A 21,310-nucleotide genomic window follows, 5' to 3' on the forward strand; every position below is an offset into this window, starting at 1 on the left:
CTTAAGTAAGTTCATCCAATTAATTCATGCATCGCAGACAAAACGATATGATGGGCTGTAAGCAAACTGCCCGTGCACTCATTTCGTGTCACCAGTCTTCCACAAGCTACTAGCATGACAGCATGAAAGTCATGTAAGTTGTTTGAGTACTTTTGAAATGATAAGGTGCAAGTGAGTTTGGAGAGAGGCCTAAAGACGGGCTGTTCATGTTGCCAACTTGACAATTGTGTTGATAGATTTTGCAATTTATCTAGCTAGAGGCACATGCTACTTTTATTGAGGAGTTGGCAAGATTGTGCTTGGTGTTTCAGTTGATTTAAAAAAAAAAAATTTGCTTCTTGTGTCTGCTTTTCCAATCGTAGCTAACCAAGTTTTAATATCATAATGGAAGGGATACTTGAAAAGAATTGTGATAAACTTGAATTATCCTTTAATTTAATTTACTGCCAGGACCAAAATCAACAAGTCAGTGTGTACAAAGTGGAACATTTGGGCCAACTGCCAACTGTAAGCCTGCAAAATCAATTAATAACTGAGCAGTGACTGCAGCAGCAGGAGTTTTGTGTTGTTTGCCCTTGCATGAACGAGTTACTATCTTTACTTGGCAGCTGACAATTCGCCAGATTCAATGTGCTGAGAGGTGTATTAGACGTGATAATGAAGAACACACTTCCAGTTGAGAATGAGGCAATTAAAGAGAGGTGTAAACGGCAGAGGGAGGACTGAGTGTGACTTCCCTCCTGAGGGAATCCTCCAACATCTCTCACACCTGAGAGTACTGTGGCCAACGCTCGCTCTGACGAGGATTCTGGATGACAGTTAGCGACAGGAGGATGTTACACAGTCACACAGTGCAGCGGGATGACAGCCAGGAGACTGAGAGCTGTACTCAATGGCCTACATTTAAAGAGCATCTTGAGTTGTTTATTAAATGTAAACTTTTTTGAAAAGAACCATTTGAAAAGTTAATGCAGGATTAAAGATGAATTGCAAGGCATTGGGGCGAAAATTAAGAGGAAAAACCCCTTTTCATTTCAAAATTGCATAATTTGCGTCCCATCAAACAGCTGGGGCTTAGAAAAGGAAGTTCCTCATAAAAAAATAATAATAATAAAAACACTTGAGGCTCGTTCCAAAAGCCCATAGACCAACTTTAGACTATATTTAACCATAGCCAAGCTTTACAGAGGAAATACGAATGTTAAACGTCTGGTCCAATAACTGGTTTTGGTTCATAAGTATAATTTCCCCATTCATGACAGCTGTACGACGAATGCATTTCCTATTTAAATAGTGTTAAAGGTGTTTTGTGTAACATTTAATTGTAATTATACCAGGAAAGTGGCTGTACATCTTAATAACAACTTTAATTAAAAATAAATAAATAATGAATGTTAAAATTAATGGATCCATTTAAACCTTAATGAAACAACTAATTAAAAGGAAATCTATACTTGGGTATGGCACTTTTTTTTTATTTATTTTGAGTTTTCTTATTTATGAATTTTGTTTGGGTTTTGGCAGGATCGGTCCTCCACACTCATCAACAGTTGAAATAATATAACGATAAATTGCTGTTACTCTTCGTGCTACAGCGATAGCTTTGTTTTTTACTCAGGCAGTCTTCGGGCACGTTAGAGGGGTCCGTTGCTGATGACGTATCTGGTGATTTGGAAGATGTTGTAGCAGGAACTTTAATATACACTGCGTTGTTTTAATCTTAATGTTCACATACGTAGACAAATGCGTAGTACGTACTATAAACCCCAAAATGGAACCAACTGCACATATACAAAACTGAAAGGTGAGTTTGTTTTTAATGTAATGTCTCTAAACAAAGCGACATGTAAGCTAGCCTCTGATAGCCTGTTCAGACAGACTAAAGCTATGCAGTGATTAACCACTAGCCGCCAAAGTGCTTAGGAAATTATGTTATTTCAAAATTGACTTGGTTGACAACAATATTATTTACCACCTAGGGATTCATTTACAATTCTTTATTTTACAGTTACGTCTTTGGTCATAATCGGCTTATAATAAGTTACCAAGCAGGCACGTTATGTCAACAAAATCACTTCTGTTACAGGTGATACAAAGCTTGCCACAACACTATTGAAAAAGACTGCATCGTTTCTAGATATGTAAACGTGATAATAATACGTTGTGCCTTGAATATTTGATGCTAATTGGATTACTGTTTTGTAACCTGGGATAAAACTCTTGAGCCATGTTCTGGAGGGGATCGTTTGCTAACATGCAAGGCCTACAATTGACATATTTCTGAACAGAGACTGGAATTAGTTTTTCTCAAAACAATTGGAGCAGAAAAAACAAGGTTGGTATAATTACCAGGTAAAATGAGATGACATGATAGACAAGCCGGTCAGCCAATTACTGTCAGCTCATGTAGTTTATTTCATACAGATAATAGAGAACCTGCTTTTCCATGATGCTTTTTTCCTATTCCTCTTGAAATGGTGATATCATTGGATTTTAACAAGCAAGTCATGTCTTCTTTCTTAACAGTAGAAACATATTGTTCACCGTTCACTGGTTGATAGACAAACTGTAACAGTGTTTAACTGTTCAGCCAGGCTATAATGTCTAATAAGACTTGTGAGGTAAGATGCTGCTTTAATTGGATCTGGACTTTTTGTTCTCAGCTTCAGGTCAGACTGCAGCTATGCCTCAGAAACCACAAAAGAGCGCCCAGACGGCACACTACATTGAGCTGGGAAGTTATCAGTACTGGCCCGTGCTGGTACCCCCGCGGTATCAGGCTGTACACCTATGAACAGATCCCAGTGTTTTTGAGGGAGAACCCTTACATCACAGATGGATACAGAGCCTACCTGCCCTCCAGGCTGTGCATCAAAAGGTGAGAAGCAAAGAATAAAGCGGGGCGATCAGCAAGGTGAAGAATACAAGACAGTGTTCAGACTCAAAAGCTGTCTCATGGGTGCATAGTGTCTCATGGCTAACATGATGATCAATCATGTTGCATGAGAATTTTTCGGATAAGTTACGATCTAATTGAATTACCTCATTAATCCTTAAAGGAGGAAATGTTTTTCTGCTGACCGCTGCTCTGGGAAGTCAGACTGAGGGACACAGGGAATTTTCAATCATTGGTTAGTTTAGTTTCTAACATTATCTAAGACCACACTCAAACAGAAAAACAGAGTTGGAATAATCATACATTTACAAACCAAGCATTTCCTCAAAACTGTGTAGGGGAAAAGTTGTTATTTCTCCATGGCCATAGCGACTGCAGGGTTCCACCTTGGTTTTGGTGCCTGTTCTTTATAAATGCTTCTGCAAAAATAGCCCATGGATAAGTTGTATCATGTGCCTACTAAATGGCTTTTTTTAGCCACTGACAAAGTCATTGTTTTAGATGAGTGGATTATATGAAGCCACATAAGTTTTGCAGCTAAATACAAAAAAGTATTCCAAATGATAAACCTTCTGGAATCCAAAGCTTTTCTTATTGCATGTTGTGTGTGCGACCCAAATTCAGATAAGCGGTAGAAGAAGGATGGATGGATGTTGTGTGTTGCTTGTCATTACAGGTCTCAAGCTGTAGTAAAATATTATTTTAGAATGCAATATTTTTTTAATCTGATTTATCTGTTTATATATCTGTGCAGCCTCTTCATTCTGTCAAATGAGACGGGGAATATCTGGAGCCATCTGTTGGGCTTCCTGCTCTTCTTCTTTGTCGGCGTGTACAACATGGCCTCAGTGCTGCCGGCCATCGGCGCCTCCAAAGAGGACTACGTCATCTACTCCATCGGAATCTTCTGCTTCCAGGTACAGGACGGAGCTTTTATTTCTCCTTTGCCATTCTGAGGGTAGTTTTATAAGATGTCGCCTTATTACTGTAAGGCTGTGCTTCAGTTAAAGAGGCCCTAATGTGCTTTTTTTTTGTGCATGTAAATGGTATGCAAGGGCTAAAACCCCAAAGTTCCATCCAGAAGGAGTTTTTCTCCCACCCTGCCTGAAACACCTCCATTTGATCAAATTGTAGCATTCCTTTATGTAAAAATAAATAAGGATTCAAATCTATTTCAGGTGTGTTTTTAGGTCAAGCTTTGACAACAAGGTTTATCTTTATGTTGAGCAATGTGGGGATTCACTTAGCCCAAAATCCTGGAAACTGAAAATGTGACAATTGCATGGTGTTACCTTAATGGAGTGCTTACAGAAGGACATCAGAACATATCCAAAATATTGGCAGTTCTTTCCTTAAATGAAATACAACCCATCCAGCAGTTGGCTGGACCGGGCATTAAACCAGAGTCTTAATGCCCCCCCCCCGAAAAAAGGCAGGATTTTGGAATGAAAGTGTCTAAGACACCTCTTTTAAAATCATAATATTTGCCTACTTGTTATCTTGCTGTTCATACCGCTGACTCTCCCCTTGCTGTCCCACCATCCTCAGCTGTGTATGCTGTGCTCGGTGGGTTATCACCTGTTCTGTTGCCATCGCTCGGAGAAGACCAGCCGCCGCTGGATGGCGCTGGACTACGCCGGAGTCTCCATCGGCATCCTGGGCTGCTATGTACCTGGAGTCTTCTACACCTTCTACTGCAATAATGTGAGTTCACCCTCAGCCCCCACATCTCTGTTTTTACTTTGACTTGTTATCCTTGATTTGTATTCAATATCTGCATGCAGATTTATTTATTTATTGCTCTATTATTGACAGCATTAGGTGGTAAAAATGATCGGTCAGCAGCTACCTCATAACTCAGCACACTTTATTGTTTTCTTACAAGGTGATTGAAGTGGCACAGGAATACAAGAAAAGATTCACAGTATACTTAAATGTAAACAAATGGTAAAGCACATTAAATATATCTAAACACAAATCATTCAGAATATTTTGTTACATTTGGGATTTGTGACCAGTTGTTTTTGAACCGCTGTTCCATTCTAGAAATAAAATAAAAAATGTATATAAACACAATAATATTAAACCCTGAAAGATTAAGTGACTGACGACAACGTACATTCAATAATCCCAGATATTATCAGCACATGCTTTAAAGATGTATACCATGATCAACTTTACCAGGTGTCTCTGTTTCTGACTGCCAAAATATTTGCAAAAACGATGACATTTTCTGGCTTAGGGACTTGTAGTTATTACTATCATGACATTTCCAAATGTCCACAGTCTCAGAAGAAGTGTTGCCTTCCCAGTGGATGAGTTGCATGTGTGGTGGTCACAGTCTTTTGAAAGATACATTTTTATGTTAACTGGAGTTGAGAATTGAGTCCACACTCACTGCCTGCGAATTAAAAGGGGCCCTAAAATGCACATTTTCAGGTTCATATTAGTATTTCCTGTCTCTACTGGGACATGTCTCCATGCTTTAATGTTCATAAAGCTCTTTATTTTTCTCATACTGCCTGTGCTGCGGCACCTCTTTTCACCCTCTGTCTGAAACCAGAGCCCAGTCTGCTCTGATTGGTTAGCTTGCCGGCTCTGTTGTGATTAGTCACGTACAATGTGATGGAGCTGTAGCCAATAGAAGTGTGAGTGTTAAAAAGTGATGTCATTATGTTACAGAAGTAAATAAAGGAGTCAGATAAAGGAATTTCAGGCAGAGGTGTGTGGGAGAGAAACTGGAGGGAACTTTGGGATTTTAGCCTTTGCAGACCATTTACATGCACCAAAAAGGAAATAACACACTACAGGAAAGGGAAATCCCCCAAAAGCATAATAGGGCCCCTTCAGAGCTAACATCTGAGTGTTAATGTGTGAGCGCCACTGCACGAATCATCACTTTAACGTGTAACCACCGTCCTCCAATGAGACTCTGAGCTCAGCGTCCTGGGCTTCAGAAGCAGGTCTTGAGTGAAGCTGAGCAGAGCTGCAGTGTGTGATTGACTCATTGTTCTGGTGAATAAGCAACATAACACCTTAGCTGCGCTCTCCGTTTGGAAAGCAGCCTCTGATGACAGCCGCCCACCACCATGTTTTTCCTTTCCTGGTTGCTTCTCTTTTAATTTATTTGATTAATTCTTTTTTTTTTTTTACTCCTGAAGTACTTGGCTGTGCTCCTTACTGCTCGCTTTCCCCCGCATATTGGAAGCGCCGGGTTATTTTGCCCCCAGAACGCAGCTGAAATCTGCTCCAGCCCAAACCAGATGGCTGCGTTCACGGAGCGGTCCGTCACTCCTGTTCCCCACCATATGACGTTCGCAAGTCTGGGAGCCGTCTCAGCTAAAGGGCCCCTCCCCGTCCTTGCCAAGACTGGGGCTCCGTTTCTGGGTGGCTCCACTCCTGTGGCAAGCCAAGTCCCTACAGAATTTTTTAAATTTTATATTTAGCCAGTGAAACTCTCGTCTCATCACAGTGTTTTAGAAATGCAGATTTGGAGAGGAGAACACGGTGTCTGTTCAGGAGAAAAGCTTAAGAAATTTGGCTTGAGCAGAGCGGGGCCTTGTTCCTGGTGCAAATTTATTCACTGTGAAATTCAGCAGGACTCGTCACATGAGGATGTGTGACTGGACGGAGGCCTACATCCACACAAATGGACAGAAGGGACCGAGCCGAAGCTTTCCAGACTGTGCAGTTACTTATAGAAGTTTTAAGAAACACTGAGGACTGTTATCATAAGTATGGTTAATGTTAGAGACCTTTTTAGTTTTTTAGCACATACGTACATAGATCTTCTCAGTTTTATCAAGGAACTTTGTTATATCATCATGCCTTGTAAATAAAATTGACCCACACTTAAATTAGTGGAGATCAGACGGACTGAGGTTTATATTCAAAAATAAAAAGAGGGAAAATAACCAAAGGAATTCAAACATAGAAAAACAACAAACAATTGTGTTAGTCTTTGATTAATCTGTCTATATATTCAGTCGATTAATGATCAGGAAATTGTCTTCACAAGTTCCCGAAGCCCGAGGGGAAGTCTTTAAATTGAAATATATATATTTATTTAATGTTTTATGAGATTTAAGAAACTCAAGCTAGCCAGCATATGGATGTTTTTGTTTGGTAAATTATAACACTGACAACTCAAGATTCAGTGCAAAGGAGAAAAGTTGAAAAAACCATCAAATGTTTTCATGAATGCATTAGTCAAAATAAACGAAATCTTTGTGAATATTGTAAACCCTAAAGCTTTTAAAGGGGCCCTCTTATTCTAATTTTCAGTTCTCGTAGTTGTGTTTTGAGCCTCTCCTGGGACATGTCTCCATGCTTTAATGTTCCAAAAGCTCTTTATTTCTCTCATACTGCCTGTGCTGCAGCACCTCTTTTCACCCTCTGTCTGAAACCAGAGCCCAGTCTGCTCTGATTGGTTAGTTGGCCGGCTCTGTTGTGATTGGGCAACCACTTAGAGATGCCTCTCGCCTTAGCCTATCACATACAATGCGTTGGAGCGCTATTCCATAGAAGTGCAAGTGTTACATAGCGATGTCACTTTGTCACGGAAATAAACAAAGGAGTCCAGTGGAGGCGTTTCAGGCAGGGGGGAGTGTGTAGAAGAGAAACTCCCTTTGGAAGGAACTTGGGGATTTGAGCCTTTGCAGACCATTAACATGCACACAAACCTGTATAACACACTACAGGAAATGAACATCTCAAAAATCAGAATAGGGCCTCTTTAAGCTGTCTGGAATACAGCTGTTGAAACCTGTGATGAGGGTCCTCCGTGACGTTGGCACACAAGCCAGGGCAGGACAGAATCAGCTGCATATCCACAATGTTGTATTCAACACGGATACACGTTTATTGTCACTTATGATCCTGCTGGCCGTTTCTGTTCTTTTGCTGCTTGTTAGTCTTTTGCTGTCCTCCAGTGACTGTTTCAGGTTGCCTTTTAAAAACCTGATGTCTGCAACACTACCAATATTATGTTATGAATGCTTCATGATGACCATGACCTTTTCGTTGCACATTATACTACCACGTTTTACACGGAAGACCACATTAAGACTTTGAAGTGTATTTTTATGGCATATGCTACAGTGAGTTTTTCATGACATATTAAACTGTCTGTTTATTTATTCATACATTTGAAATCCTGGCATGTTATACAATTTTGCTATCTATTTTTATGACTCTCTTTATTTTTAATGACATAAAGGCATCCTTTTATTAAATGTATTTATGGCATACTTTACCGTTACGTCTTTATGAACATTTTGATCAATAGTATACAATTACTATTTTTAACACACTATTATATTTTCTTTCTTTTGTGAGCTTTTCCATTACATACTATATTATTGTTTTTTCTATGACATTTTAAAATATTGCTTGAATTAATCACTGTTTTATAATATTTTCTGATTGGTTACTATGAGTTTTCTATGAATTTGTTGAGGTTTTTATGTTATTTTATTGGAATGTATGAAGGACGTAATGATCCACAGGACTTGTGCATATGTTCATGTGTATGGAAGGTGTGATTTGACCTTTGACCTCCCTGTCCCTGCAGTACTGGCGGCAGGTGTACCTGGTGACGGTGCTGGCCATGATCGTGGCCGTGTTCTTCGCTCAGATACACCCCCATTACCTCAGCAAGCAGTGGAAGCAGATGCGCTCGCTCATCTTCTGCCTGGTGGCGGGGTACGGCCTCATCCCCACCCTCCACTGGATCTGCCTCACCGGGGGCTTCTCCTCCGAGCTGGTCCAGGTGAGCACGGTCACCATGATGTCTTCTGTTTTTGAAATTAAATGTGTGAACACTCAAAAAGTCCAATCTATTATTTGTTTTGCTTTACATTTCAAATGTCTGTGATTGTGTAACTGTTTTTAAATATAGTCGCGTTCAGTCGAGTCCTGCTGAGATATTTAGACAGTTATTCAGTTTTGTCCACACCTTAGTTAAAGGAATATTTCTCCCCTTCAGGCTTTTGTTCCTCGGATCCTGGGGATGTACTTCATCGCTGCATTAGCACTAATTTTCTACGTTTCAAAAGTTCCTGAACGCTACTTCCCAGGTGAGAGTGCTTGAGTGTGTGGCTCTATCATCTGTCATGTTGTTTCCAAAAAAGTTTCACAAAGTAGATGAAAAACATCCTTTTGTACATCATGTGTTGTGCAAATCAGACTTATGATCAAATCATGATCTTAAAGCGTCCCTCTTGTGCTTTTTGGGGTGTTCCCTCCTGTATTGTGTTTATATAGGTTTTCGTGCATGTAAAATAATAAATAAATGGCAAAGCTTCCTCAAGAGGGGGTTTCTCTCCCACACACGCCCCCCACAGTGCCTGAAACACCTCCACTTGACTCCTTTGTTTACTCCCATAATATAGTGACATCTCTTTGTAACACTTGAGCTTCTATTTGTTAGCGCTCCAAAACATTGTAGATGATAGGTTAAGGGGCGGGACATCTCTAAGCGGTTGACCAATCACAACACAACCGGCCAGCTAACCCATCAGAGCAGACTGAGCTCTGGTTTCAGACAGAGGGTGAAAAGAGGTGCTGCAGAACAGGCAGTATGAGAACAATAAAGAGCTTTTGAACATTAAAGCATGGAGACATGTCCCAGGAGAGACAAAAACCATGTCCTCTATAAGCTGAGTTATTTAGTCTGCAAAGCTATCAATTTCAGTAGCTATCAAGTACCTCTGTGGCTGACAGTTATTTGTAGCTAAATTAAAATTGCAAGCCCAGTTTTGTTTCCTAATTCCTCTTCTCCTTGTCTGTGATGTTGCTGCAGGTCAGCTCAACTACCTGGGCTCCAGCCACCAGGTGTGGCACCTGCTGCTGGTGCTGATGTTCTACTGGTGGCACCAGTCGTCCTGTTTCATCATGGCGTACAGACACAGCGAGCCCTGCCCGGGCGCCCCCCACCACGCCTAGGATGCCGCTGTGCACAATGGGATATCTGACTATGTTTAACTGTAAGCATTTCTATTACATTTTAAGTATTATTGTTTCAACAGGGTGTCCACTGGGTCTTCACAGTTATACGAGTCATATATTCCCTGTGGAAACGAGTCTGGGTCACAATGGCAAGAGTGTCTTTTGGAAACACTATACTATTACCTTTTTAGCTTTACTGCATACTATACTCTCTTTTTCATGACATACTATACTCAGTTTTATTTGATATGCTGTTCTGGGATTTTTTCATAAATATCCACATAACATATAAAAAAATAGATGTTAAAAAAACACATAGTAAGGTATGTTTAAAAAGAAAAACCCCACACCAACAGTTTTAAACTCTATGCATTATGGAAATATACTATGATCACTTCATTCTTTAGCAAACCTTTCCTTTCTTTCAGTTGCTGAACGGCTGCAGCGTATTCCAGCACGCTCAGATGGGAGACCCCAGAGACAGGCCTTCAGTCCATCTCAGTGTCCTCACAGATGCACACGCTCTTACCTGTCAGTGTGTCGGCCCCCTGCCTGTGGAGGAAACATCAGAGGGGGCTCCCTTAAGGATAGAAGGGCACAGTGTGTGTTCATAGGGCAGGACCTCTGCAGGATGTAGCTTCATTTCTTACCACTTTATCACCACCAAACCGTGTGTCAATCTACAAAAGCAGCTTTAAATCATTAAGGTGGCAAGCTTAAGTAGCATTTCCTTTTTCCTTTTTCTTTGCCCAACTTTTAAAATGAATCACCTATTTTTAAAGATTTGTAAGCCAGTGATTCTCAAAAGCATTTTGCGCCCCAAAACTATTCTGAGTATATTTCCGTTTGAGGATGCTTTCAAAACATCTTGTTCTGGCTGTTTCAATCAAACTAATTACTTATTAATTCATGTTTGGTTAGAAAACCAAAGACACATGTTCTCTTCATCAGTGTGTGTCAGGGTGTGCTCATGTTGTCCTTCAGTGTGCATCATCGCTGTTTCTCACCGCTGTGTGGGACAATCAGCTGTTTGAGTCCCAGGACTGCACATAGACTTACTCTATGAACAGCTACTACAAACAATCATAAACTGCAGATGTGTCAGTGCCGGGTCTCTGGATTTAAAGTATTTATTGTAGGTGAATGTATAGCTTTAGTTTTTAAACTGACATTTATGTTGACTACTGGAATGTTATCTTAAAGTGTTTAAGCCAAGGTTATTAAACAAATGAGCAGAATACCCAATCACCCACCAGATAAAAGTATTGGTTTATTCTAACATTTCTCCCTCACATCTTTATTGTATTATTATAAAAGAAAAACAGCTGAGGCTTATTAGAACAGAGTGGTCAGTTTTGGGTGTTAAACGGAGCTCTATCCTCTCTGATAGTGAGACTTTTTTAGTGGATTCTAAAGATCTTTCAAGTGAACTGATAGATATAAATAAACATCCATAACGTTTAAAATAATGTTTTCTACAGAAGTCAGACATACTAATTTAAGTTATTATTTTAATTACTTTGTACTTTGGGAGTTTTGTTTTTATGGATTCAAGCACTGATGTTAAATGTTAAATATCTGTATCCACATGCATTGCAGTTCATATTGCAACTGCAACTTTAATCTACAATGTGTAGCATTGTTAGTACATTTGTCATTTGAATAGTACGACTTTGTGTTTGAAAAAAGCTTTTTCTTCCTGAACTGTCATTACCCACAGTGTTTTTTTCTGACACAATAACCTTTTCTCTGGCGTATTCAGGGTAATGTGCAATGTAAAATGGCTAGATTCTAAAGATTCTGAAAATCCATGTTGGATAAAAGTCACCTAGAGAGAAATGATCAAAATGTCAATCCTTTCAAACGTAACAGCTTTGTCAGCGTGAGTCTTAGTGTTTGAAACATGGTATTTAATCACTATAGTCCAGTTAAATGTTAACAATTCAATTTAGGAATCAAAGTCATTTTTTGTGATGGTTAATGTTTTTAAGAAGTTCTGTGTTTAAATTATTCATTATGGACCTGCTCTTGCGTGGTTTCTCTGGAACATTTTGTCTTTGATTTGAAAGGCTCTTAGACTCATTTTGTAGCAGAAGAACTTTTCTACCTTGACTTTTCATATCAAACTGCTGAACTTAACTCTAAATAAAATGTTTGAAAGTGTAAAACGTCTTTGTTTGAAATTCTTCTTTAAGGATCCACTTCAAGCCTCACTGAGATAACGTTGTTCACTTTTTTTTATTGCATCAAACCGCAGTAAAGCATGATAAATACAATATCAGAGATACCCTTGTGAAAAAAATGAAAGCTGGAAAGTAGTTGTATCAAATGGTTCCACTGGTCAAACACGGCAACCTGCGGGTTGAATTCAATGAGCCAAAGGTTGTGAAGGTGAAGCAGCATTAAAGGCCGTCATGGAGAGCACACAGAACGAGTTCATGGAAGAGTTCAGCGCCGACACGTGCATCTGTACAAACGACTTGAATACACACTACAGATATCTCGGTATTAATGTGTTTCCCTTTATGAATACGCAAATGGATATTTTGCAGAAAGACATGCACTATTACTTGTTATGGTCAACAAATAACATGAAAAGACCAAAATGAGTCACTGATCCGATACATCAGGCCTTGATTTAAAAGAATCACTTTTAAACTTGTGAATACCAGAGTGGTGCTCATAAGTTTGCTAGAAATAAGTCATGCTGCCTGAACACACAGTGTTCTGCGGCACAAAATGTGTATTTATCTGCTGCTTGAAATGAAATACATCTATATAAAATGCTATCGTTTTCGCTCTGAGTTTGATGGGGGGATTGATGATACCTCACACATAGCTAGATTTCAATAAAAAGCAGAGGCAGATTAGCTTAGCATAAAGACTGATACGGAAAGAAAAGCTAGCCTGGCTTGGTCTCAAGGTAGCTAAGTCTTCCTACCATCACGTTCTCTAGTCTTTTCGTCACCTTGAGGTTTCACAGAAACCACTGGGACCCGAGGACGTCACTGCTACAGTTCAAGAAATAGTGTCGTACATAACGTCCTGTAAAAAAATATGAAAAACCCACAAACTTTTAGTATTAAATCATTAAGCTTTATATATGTTGGTAGGCACATTTTGGTAGAGTTGGACAAAGTCAAGCTAGCGATTTTCACTTTTACCAGTGTTTATACTAAGCTAAGCTAAGGGTCTCTTGACTGTAGATTTACAGATGGAGCGTGGGTTTGAGAGCCACGGACAGATTGTATTGACAGACGGATTTACACGTCGTTGGTTTTGGTCTTTTCATATGATTTGTGAACAATAACAAACCTTATAGTATGTTTTCATTCTTGAGCATTTATTTTTCTGATCACATTATGGGTTTCAATGTTAGAAGTTTTTCTGAGATAATGGAGGTACACCTTGTGGGTTTTTAAAAGGGTTCTAAGAACAGTGATCTAATTTGTTTGTGTTTTATTAATTCTTATTTTTTAACAAAATAGGTTGAGTTATAGAATAAACATGTAAAATGAACAGTACTTCAATGTTTACGGTTAGGGAAAAGATAAACCAGTTAAGAGCCAAAATGTATACCTGATTCGATTAGCATTTTAGGGAAGTACAATAACATTTGATACCCTCTAGGATGGAAAGTGTAATTCAACAAAGATGACAGCTTCACATTGCTGTGTGAAGACTACAGATACATTATGCATAGAGAAAGATCTAATAAGAATGAAACAAAAAGTGGTTAGGTCATTCCCGAAGAATCCAAGCGACAAAAAGGCCAACGTGGGCTGTCTGTGTCGTGGTTTCCGAGGTACTGTGCAGCAAGGCAGAGCCTAGCTCAGGTAAGGCTACGAGGTGCTAAAAAATAAAACTGGTAGATGAGAAGGCAAGCCATAAAGAGCTTTCTGCAGCGAGTTAAGCTTTTGATCACAGTGCGACTTCCGAGTGGGTTTTCTGCTCCACTTCAAACGTCTTCAAAAGTGTTAGGATGCAGCATAGAAGGCTTCTCAGCAAACAGGTACAGCTGAAAGATATGTGGTAACATCTCTTGCACTCCACAGGACTTTTGTTATTCAAATAGAGAGATGCATTAAAATGTTCTTTAAAAAAAATCATTTGTTAGCTTGTCGTTTCAGGACTGATTGAAGATATTCCAAAGAAAGAAAAGAGAAAGTGCTCAGGTGTTATTAACAGCCGCTGGCAGGTTGGGAAGTCACTGCTTCGTTGGAAAAGGTGCAGCTCCAAACGGGTCGAGGTCCAGCGGCTGTGAGGGCGGTTGCTCCTCAGGTCCACTGTGGACGACCATTTCTGTGAAGGGCACCGCCCCGAAATCATCCATGCTGCTGTCTCCAAGAGCGTCGTAAAGGGAGCCAGTCCAGGACTTACTATTGGCTGGGCCCATGTCGCCTATGCTGTCAGCGAGTCCTTGATACTGGCTGTGCCGACTGCCGTCCTGCGGATGGAAAGGCTTGGCTCCAAAAGGGTCCAAAAGAGCCTCGTCTACGGGGAGAGAAGCTCCTTTGTCCTTCTCCTCTGCCATGGTTATATCAACACTGATGTTCTCCTTAGAGTCGGAGGTGCTGAGGAACTCGTTGCTGCTCTGCGAGTCTCTGCTGCCGACCTTCTTGTGTCTGCGGACTCGCTCAGGTGTGCGGTAAGTCGGCTTGTTGCCCTTGCGACTTCCAGTTGGCGTACCGTGGTGGCGTTTGCCGATGCTGCCGCCTGTTGTGATTTCCTGCTTGTTTTTTCTCTGCCGTGATGACAGCTTCTGGAGACTGCGCTGCTTCAGCCTCTGCTGCTGAGGGCTGGCCGACTCCTCAAAAGACGGATGGAAGATATCTTCTGCACTTCTGGATGTCGTGGGTAACGGTGCGACGGGACCTGGCTCGAAGGGAGAGAAGCCAAAGATGTCAATGGGCTCAGGGGAAATGGAGAGATCATTGCCGCTCTTGCCCGACTTGGAGAGGTTCCGGTTGAATGGCGCTTTGGTAAAAACATCGAACTCGTCCCTAGTTAGCTGCTCGTTGCTAACTTGCCTGAAAGGTGCTTTAGCAAAGATGTCCGAGTTCTCTGTAGGTCCGACAGGCGAGGTTCCTCCAAGGAAGGGCACAGCACCAAAAACATCCACAGAGTCTTCAGCTGAAGCAGCTCTCACTCCGCTCGGAGACTCGAGAGGGCTGATCAGGGTCATGGCAGAAGTCTCCCTAGGACTGGCGGTCGCTACAGCTGCTTTACCGGCCGGGGTTTTCTTTGATTGGCTCCTGACCCTGCTAGGGTCAAAATCTGAGTCAGAGCTGTGCTTGTCTTCATCCTCCTCTCCCTCTTCTTCGGAGTCCATCAACAGAGGCCTCTGCCCTAAATTCTCTGGCTCATTGTCTTCACCATGTTCACTATTCAGGCCTTCTTCCTCCTCGGGCTCCTCTTCCTCACTGCTCTTCGGCGAAGGAGGGTCAGACTCAAAGTCGCTGTCGGACCATTCACCTGGTGCGCAGTTGCTCCTTCTACTCACTTTGTGCTCCTTCGCCGCGGCTGGTTGCAGATCCTCTGCGGTTGAGATGAGGGTGAGAACACTGACCTCCTGATTGGTCTGCTCAGAGTTGATCCCATCTGTACCTGCATGAAGCAGACACAATGTAAGAGTTAAACATGTGACCAGCCTCTCAGTATTTTGAATATTCTCTTGAATGTGCGGATTAAGTTTTAACCTCAGACTCTTCCAGATATTTTAAAATCTGATGTTTTTAAATAACTAAGTGAAAGAAGGAGAGCATTGCTGCCAGAGGGACACTTTTTCATTTCCCTAAGAATGCCTTATGGCTCCTTTGACCTCTGTGTATGAGGCATTACTGAAATCTTGATTACTTGGTTTGGAAGTCCACAAATACAAATCCCAACAGTTTGTCCATTATTGAAGCAGAAGGAGCAGCGAAGGAGAAATTGCACAACTCAATATGTCGTAAAAGCTGCTCTGACTTCTCTACTCTAACCCTGCAATAAGAAGAGGAGGCTTACAGGCTTTAGAAATGTGACAGCCGGCTTTTCAAGATGCACAAGATTGCTTTCAAATTCAAATCTCTTGTTGAAAAGATTCAAGCTGTCCCTTCCTCTAAAGTTAATAATAAATAACACTTTTTTTTGCAAGTACTACTCCTTACTTCTAAATGTATGTCCAAGAGATTTGCATAACGACATCAGCCTAATTAGCGAGTGGATAGTCTCCAACTATATTGAAAATAAATTGTGCTATAAACAAAGAGCCAATTTATTGTTCCTGATCAGTGGAAACTCTATATTAGAAAGCAGAGAAGGGACCCCTGCTGGGAACACGAGAATGGAAAACTCTCCATGTCTTCAACCATCCAAAACTGGCAGGATATTATGACAGCTCTGTTAGAGTAAAAATCTCAACAATAAAACATGAAAAGTGATATATATGCACGAAACACGGGTGTGCCCAGCATCTGTCTGCTCCCAGATTAGAACTCACCCTCACTTCTGACAGAATAGCAACATTTTTAATGATGAGATTTGCATAGTTGATGTTCTTCTGATGGAAAGCTGAAGGATCATACGCTGCATCTGATCGCTTAAAGACACAAATAAGTGGTGAAAACATGGTGGTGCACGGTTTTGTCCTATTGTCTCTGGGAGATAAAATGTGTCTGAGATGTCTGACAGCAGGAGCTTAAAGACGCCTTTCCCCTCACATCGAACACTAAACCCAGATTGATTTGATAAAGCTGTAGAGAGGCCAACAGTTAGCATCCTTTGTGACTCAACCAAAAAATGATAGTGAAACAAGCTGCTAATAGAGGCTCTGCTAATATGATAACATAACATAACTGCCTTGAAGTGTTAGAGAAAAATGTCCCACTGAGGGCGAGATGCTGAATGAGTAACAACAGATGTGTATTATTGTTTTATTTAAATAGTAAGCAGACCTTTTCATACTTTGTCTTAGCTTCCTTAATGTTACGTCTGCTGTATTTTTTTTGGTTGAGCTGTTTCTTACAAATTGAAATGTCCTCTGTTTCAGTTTAAGGAACAGGATTATATTTAATGTATTAAAATATCAACTGGAAAAAATGGAATTGTACCACATGTCAGTGTTAACACTATAATTGTTTTTGAAGCAGAAGCTTTACTGCGGGTATCTTATTCTATAACAAGCTGCTCTGCCTATTTTATTAAATAAAAGCATGCTAACATTATTATTTTTTAGTTCAGTTATTTATGTAAAACGGTGTTGTTTTTAAATACAAAGTTCAAGTATTCATTTCTCTGCGTTATTTGGGTTCGTCCCTTAATCAATAATTAGGAGGTTTGTTCCATCTTCCAGCAGCTGATTCTTTCTGCATAAGCCCTCTTCAGCAGATAGTGTTATAATTATCGCAGCAGCATAATTCCATCTCAGTCCAACCACCTTCCCCATCCCGCTGCACTCTGACTGGCTGATTCACCTGAAGCACCTCGGTGCATTTTGGAATGCATTGTGCTGTCTTCATAGAAAAGTTTTATTTTTCCGAATGTTCTGTTTTATCCCAACTTGTAGGCAGCAGCTTTTAAGGTCATATCTTATGATATTTAAAAGTTTAGTTTTAAATATTAAAAGTTTACTTTTAAATATCATGATTAAAAGATCGCTCAGGTTTCTGGAACCTGACCAAACAAATGGAGGGACTTGTTTCTCTGCGCGGCGGCTCCTGGGCTCTCCGTGTTTCATCTTAAAACGATGACAAAAATAACCAACGGTGAGCTGAAGCCTGAAGTTCTATCAACAGATAGAACGTAATAAAAATAATAAAGTATTAATTAAAGATGGAGATGAGAAGACACTTTGATTATAAACAAGGTCATGAATACTGTAACTGGGCCCTGGTGAAGGGGCTCATATTAAAGAGGACCTGTTATGCTCATTTACAGGTTTCATATTTGTATTTTGTGTCTCTACCGTGACATGTTTCCATGCTTGAATGTTCATAAAGCTCTATATTTTTCTCCTACTGCCTGTGCTGCAGCACCTCTTTTCACCCTCTGTCTGAAACCAGAGCCCAATCAGCTCTGATTGGTTGGCTGTCCTGCTCTTTTCTAAATTTGTCAACCGCTCAGAGATGTCCCGCCCCTTATGTGCCCCAGTGCACAAAGCAAGGTTCATAAAAGGCCTGGCTGGATGAGTTTGGCGTGGAAGAACTCGACTGGCCCGCACAGAGCCCTGACCTCAACCCCACTGAACACCTTCAGGATGAACTAGAACAGAGATTGCGAGCCAGGTGCTCTCGTCCATCATCATCATATTAAGGCCTAAGAATTTGGAATGGGATGACATAAAAGCTCCTGTAGGTATAATGTGTAGGTGGTCAAATACTTTTGTCTATATAGTGCAGGGTTTCCCGCAGCACCTTACAGCTTAGGCGGCTGCCTAAGCAACGCACACCTGCCGCCTTGACTAAGGGCAAAAAAATATGAGCGATATTCGCCGTGTTACTCTGTCCTGTTTTTTCTCATTCCAAACCGTGACCAACGCCAGCCTCCCTTCTCTGCAGAACGCATTTAAAAAAGTAATAATAAAAAAAACATGAATAGGAAATTTCAATGAAGCAGGCCTACCCCCCTCCCCCCGACAGAGTCTGTACTCTGCGGCGCCTTCACCCACACACCCCCACCCCCCGTTCGACCGTCAGTCAGTACAAACATTTGCTTTGACCTTCATCTTCCTTTCTGTACATATCATTTTGTAAAGGTATTAAAGAAAGACAGCCGTGCTACCCAGGGGAACATCTTGCACATGGTGTAGTGGTGGAGAGACTTTAAACCTTCACATACTTTAAAGAGTTATAAAAAAGGAACCCAAGTGAATATTGATTTTGAATGGTTTTTTTATTTATCAGTAACATTCTATAAAGAAATACATTCACACTCACAGTATGATACAGGACAACAAGATATGTATAAGACAAAGTATTGATCTATAGGTGGAATTCTTTCTGCAGGAGGAACCAGGAGCTGCGGACTAAAACTGAAGCCAGCATTTCCTGGGAGGAGGAACTCTGAGAAAGATCCAGAGCTTTAGTGATCTGCTCTGGGGCTTCTATCAGGATGTAAAGCTCTACAAAGAATGCTAAGAAAAGGGGGGAAACAAACCCCGTAACAGAGAGGATAAAAAGCACAGAAATGTAAACAATATATATAACAACATTCAATGTCTATGCTTGTTCAATCCCACAAATCTGGGGACATTAATTCACACTTCCTCACACTTTAAAAACAGGAAATTAAAGTGCAGTTAATGGCTCTGGTCGTCCCCTTCACTTTTTTTGGCTTTGACGGTTCGACTATACGATAGACTATAGATCCATCCACCAATACACATGAACAAGATGTTTCGGAGTATGGCTGTCTCACTGAATGAAAAATGAACTAAGCAAAAAAAACAAAACTGAAATGAAGTTTTGCCACAAAGGCCCAATAAAAGCAGGCAGTGATGAGTAGAAACATGAAGGGGAACATTAACAGTTCTCCAAACTTACCTTCAGCTAAACACATGAGCTATATTTGACCAGTTATATACAAAAATGTGCATGAAGATGGGTTCCTCACTTGCTGCTCTAACAGCGGCACAGTGAGCACTAACAGACATACAGCCCTTTAGGATTGTATGGATTGAAAAATATTCACCGGTGATGGATATCATCAGCACACTCACCAAGCATTCCTTTCAGTTTACATTTACTCTACTGCATGTGCCACCAGCCAGCTGTGTTCAGTATTATAAAACAGATGAGAATAAGATGGTGCTCATATACAACAGATCTATGTAATATGGGTAAATATTTTCAGATCAGGTACAGGGAAGAATAACTTTTAGGGTTTTCTCCCCCAAGTGTACTTCCAAAGTCCAAGAATTACAGAGGTGTGTTTCTGCATCTGGTTGTCCCTATTATTCTCATTTACAGATTCATAATTGTATGTTGTGCCAATACTGTGGTAAGTTTACATGTTTTCAATCTTCAGAAGGGTCTTTTATCCACATTTTGGGAATTTATATTTGATTCTTCTCAATGTCATTGTGAGGCATTAATAAACAATATTTTGTAATGGCTGTAGGGAAAAGCTTGGTAAGCATTGTCCGTCAGATTAAATCAAAATGCCTCAAAAAGGCACTTTGATTTCAGAAATGGAAAACAAACAGCTTCCACTTTAAAGGAAACCCTTTATTAAAAAAAAGTTTAAAAAAAGAAAAGGTTGATTCCTTTTTAAATGCATGTAAAACGTTCAGGATTGAATCCACAACCTTATATATTTTGGGAAAGCAAAACAAACTTTGGCCATAGTGCTGATGTATTTAAAGTATTCTTACATACATGTATGACCATGGGGCTGGCACTGTTTTATTTAAATGGCACTTACAATAGACTGGTGCAGTCCTTAAACCCGGAAAAGTATTTTCCCGTCAAATTCCCTCGTCTCTAAGTCAACGTTTCTTTGAACGCGAGTTCACAAGATTTGCACGTTTTGTTCCACAACATAACAAACACCTCATACTCATGAATGTCATAAGCCTCTATGTGTCATAAAAATGCTGGCCGATTACAATTGACTAAAATCAGACTACTCAACGTCATCAGGCCGACAGGAGTCTGCCTTGAGTTGAGCGGTGGTGACCGACGCCGTGCGACCATGATGTTGCTCGTTCATTAGCTTTTTTTCCCTTTCAGCCAATTGCACTACGCTTCCAAAATAAAGTGGTGTTAATGCGTGGAGATTATCCTGCAGAACCAAGCGTGTTATGTATTAAAATGTGTGTTGGCCACATTTTCTTTAGCGATATACCAAAATCCCAAGCTGTCGCTTTTTGTTTGAGGGACTCGTGTGATGCTAACTTCTCTGGCTTACAGAAACACGTAATCACTGCACCACTCCATGTCAGTAAATGTATGGCATGTCCTGATTGGTTTGTATGACACAGAAACAATAAAAAAACAGACTGTTTTATGGCAGTGCGTTTGCATTTAAAGAATCAGCAGCAAGATAAATACCCAGCTGACACACTGGGATGGCACACACACAGGAAGCTAAGAGGCTGATCGAAAAGGACAGTTTTCTTCATGCCAGCCTGTAGGACTCCCATTCCCAACCACGTGGGCTCTTCTGACCTTTCTGTCATTAAATTCAGTACTAAAGTCCCTTCAACCTGTTTGGTTTCTTCTTTTTTGGTTTTCCAATTTGAATTAAATTAGAATAGTATACTTCTTTAAGTAACAAGTGAAGACAATAACATATTTCCACACTTACATTCAAGTGTTTAGAAGTTAACATTGCATCATTATCTTGTCTCGTTCTACTCTAAACTGTAGCCACTGGATTTGCATTAAGCATGTCCAAGGACACGAGATGAGTTTACTGTAGGAAAAAGAAAGAAATCTATTCTCATTTCCCTCTAGAAAATATCTATATGTTTTAGTGTTGGTACGG

General features: G+C 40.4%; 2 protein-coding genes across 3 annotated transcripts in view; one reads left to right on the forward strand and one right to left on the reverse strand.

The window, feature by feature from the left end:
* Window positions 1-1,619: 1,619 nt before the first annotated feature.
* paqr3a (progestin and adipoQ receptor family member IIIa) lies at window positions 1,620-12,012 on the forward strand. The gene is given in 9 exon segments (XM_063898029.1): window positions 1,620-1,804; window positions 2,664-2,764; window positions 2,766-2,878; window positions 3,651-3,813; window positions 4,445-4,600; window positions 8,469-8,666; window positions 8,883-8,973; window positions 9,699-9,882; window positions 10,273-12,012. Coding segments are annotated over 8 exon segments (1,026 nt in total). The 5' UTR covers window positions 1,620-1,743; the 3' UTR covers window positions 9,842-9,882; window positions 10,273-12,012.
* A 51-nt stretch (window positions 12,013-12,063) lies between these two features.
* bmp2k (BMP2 inducible kinase) overlaps window positions 12,064-21,310 on the reverse strand; it is a 59,897-nt gene continuing 50,650 nt past the window's right edge. For both annotated transcript variants that reach the window (XM_063898028.1, XM_063898027.1), the window contains exon 16: window positions 12,064-15,451. In XM_063898028.1, the coding sequence (XP_063754098.1) occupies window positions 14,052-15,451 (1,400 nt within the window). In that variant the 3' untranslated portion in view covers window positions 12,064-14,051. The remainder of the gene's footprint in view (window positions 15,452-21,310) is intronic.

This window comes from Eleginops maclovinus, chromosome 12 (assembly GCF_036324505.1).
Source record: "Eleginops maclovinus isolate JMC-PN-2008 ecotype Puerto Natales chromosome 12, JC_Emac_rtc_rv5, whole genome shotgun sequence".
NCBI lineage: Eukaryota > Metazoa > Chordata > Actinopteri > Perciformes > Eleginopidae > Eleginops > Eleginops maclovinus.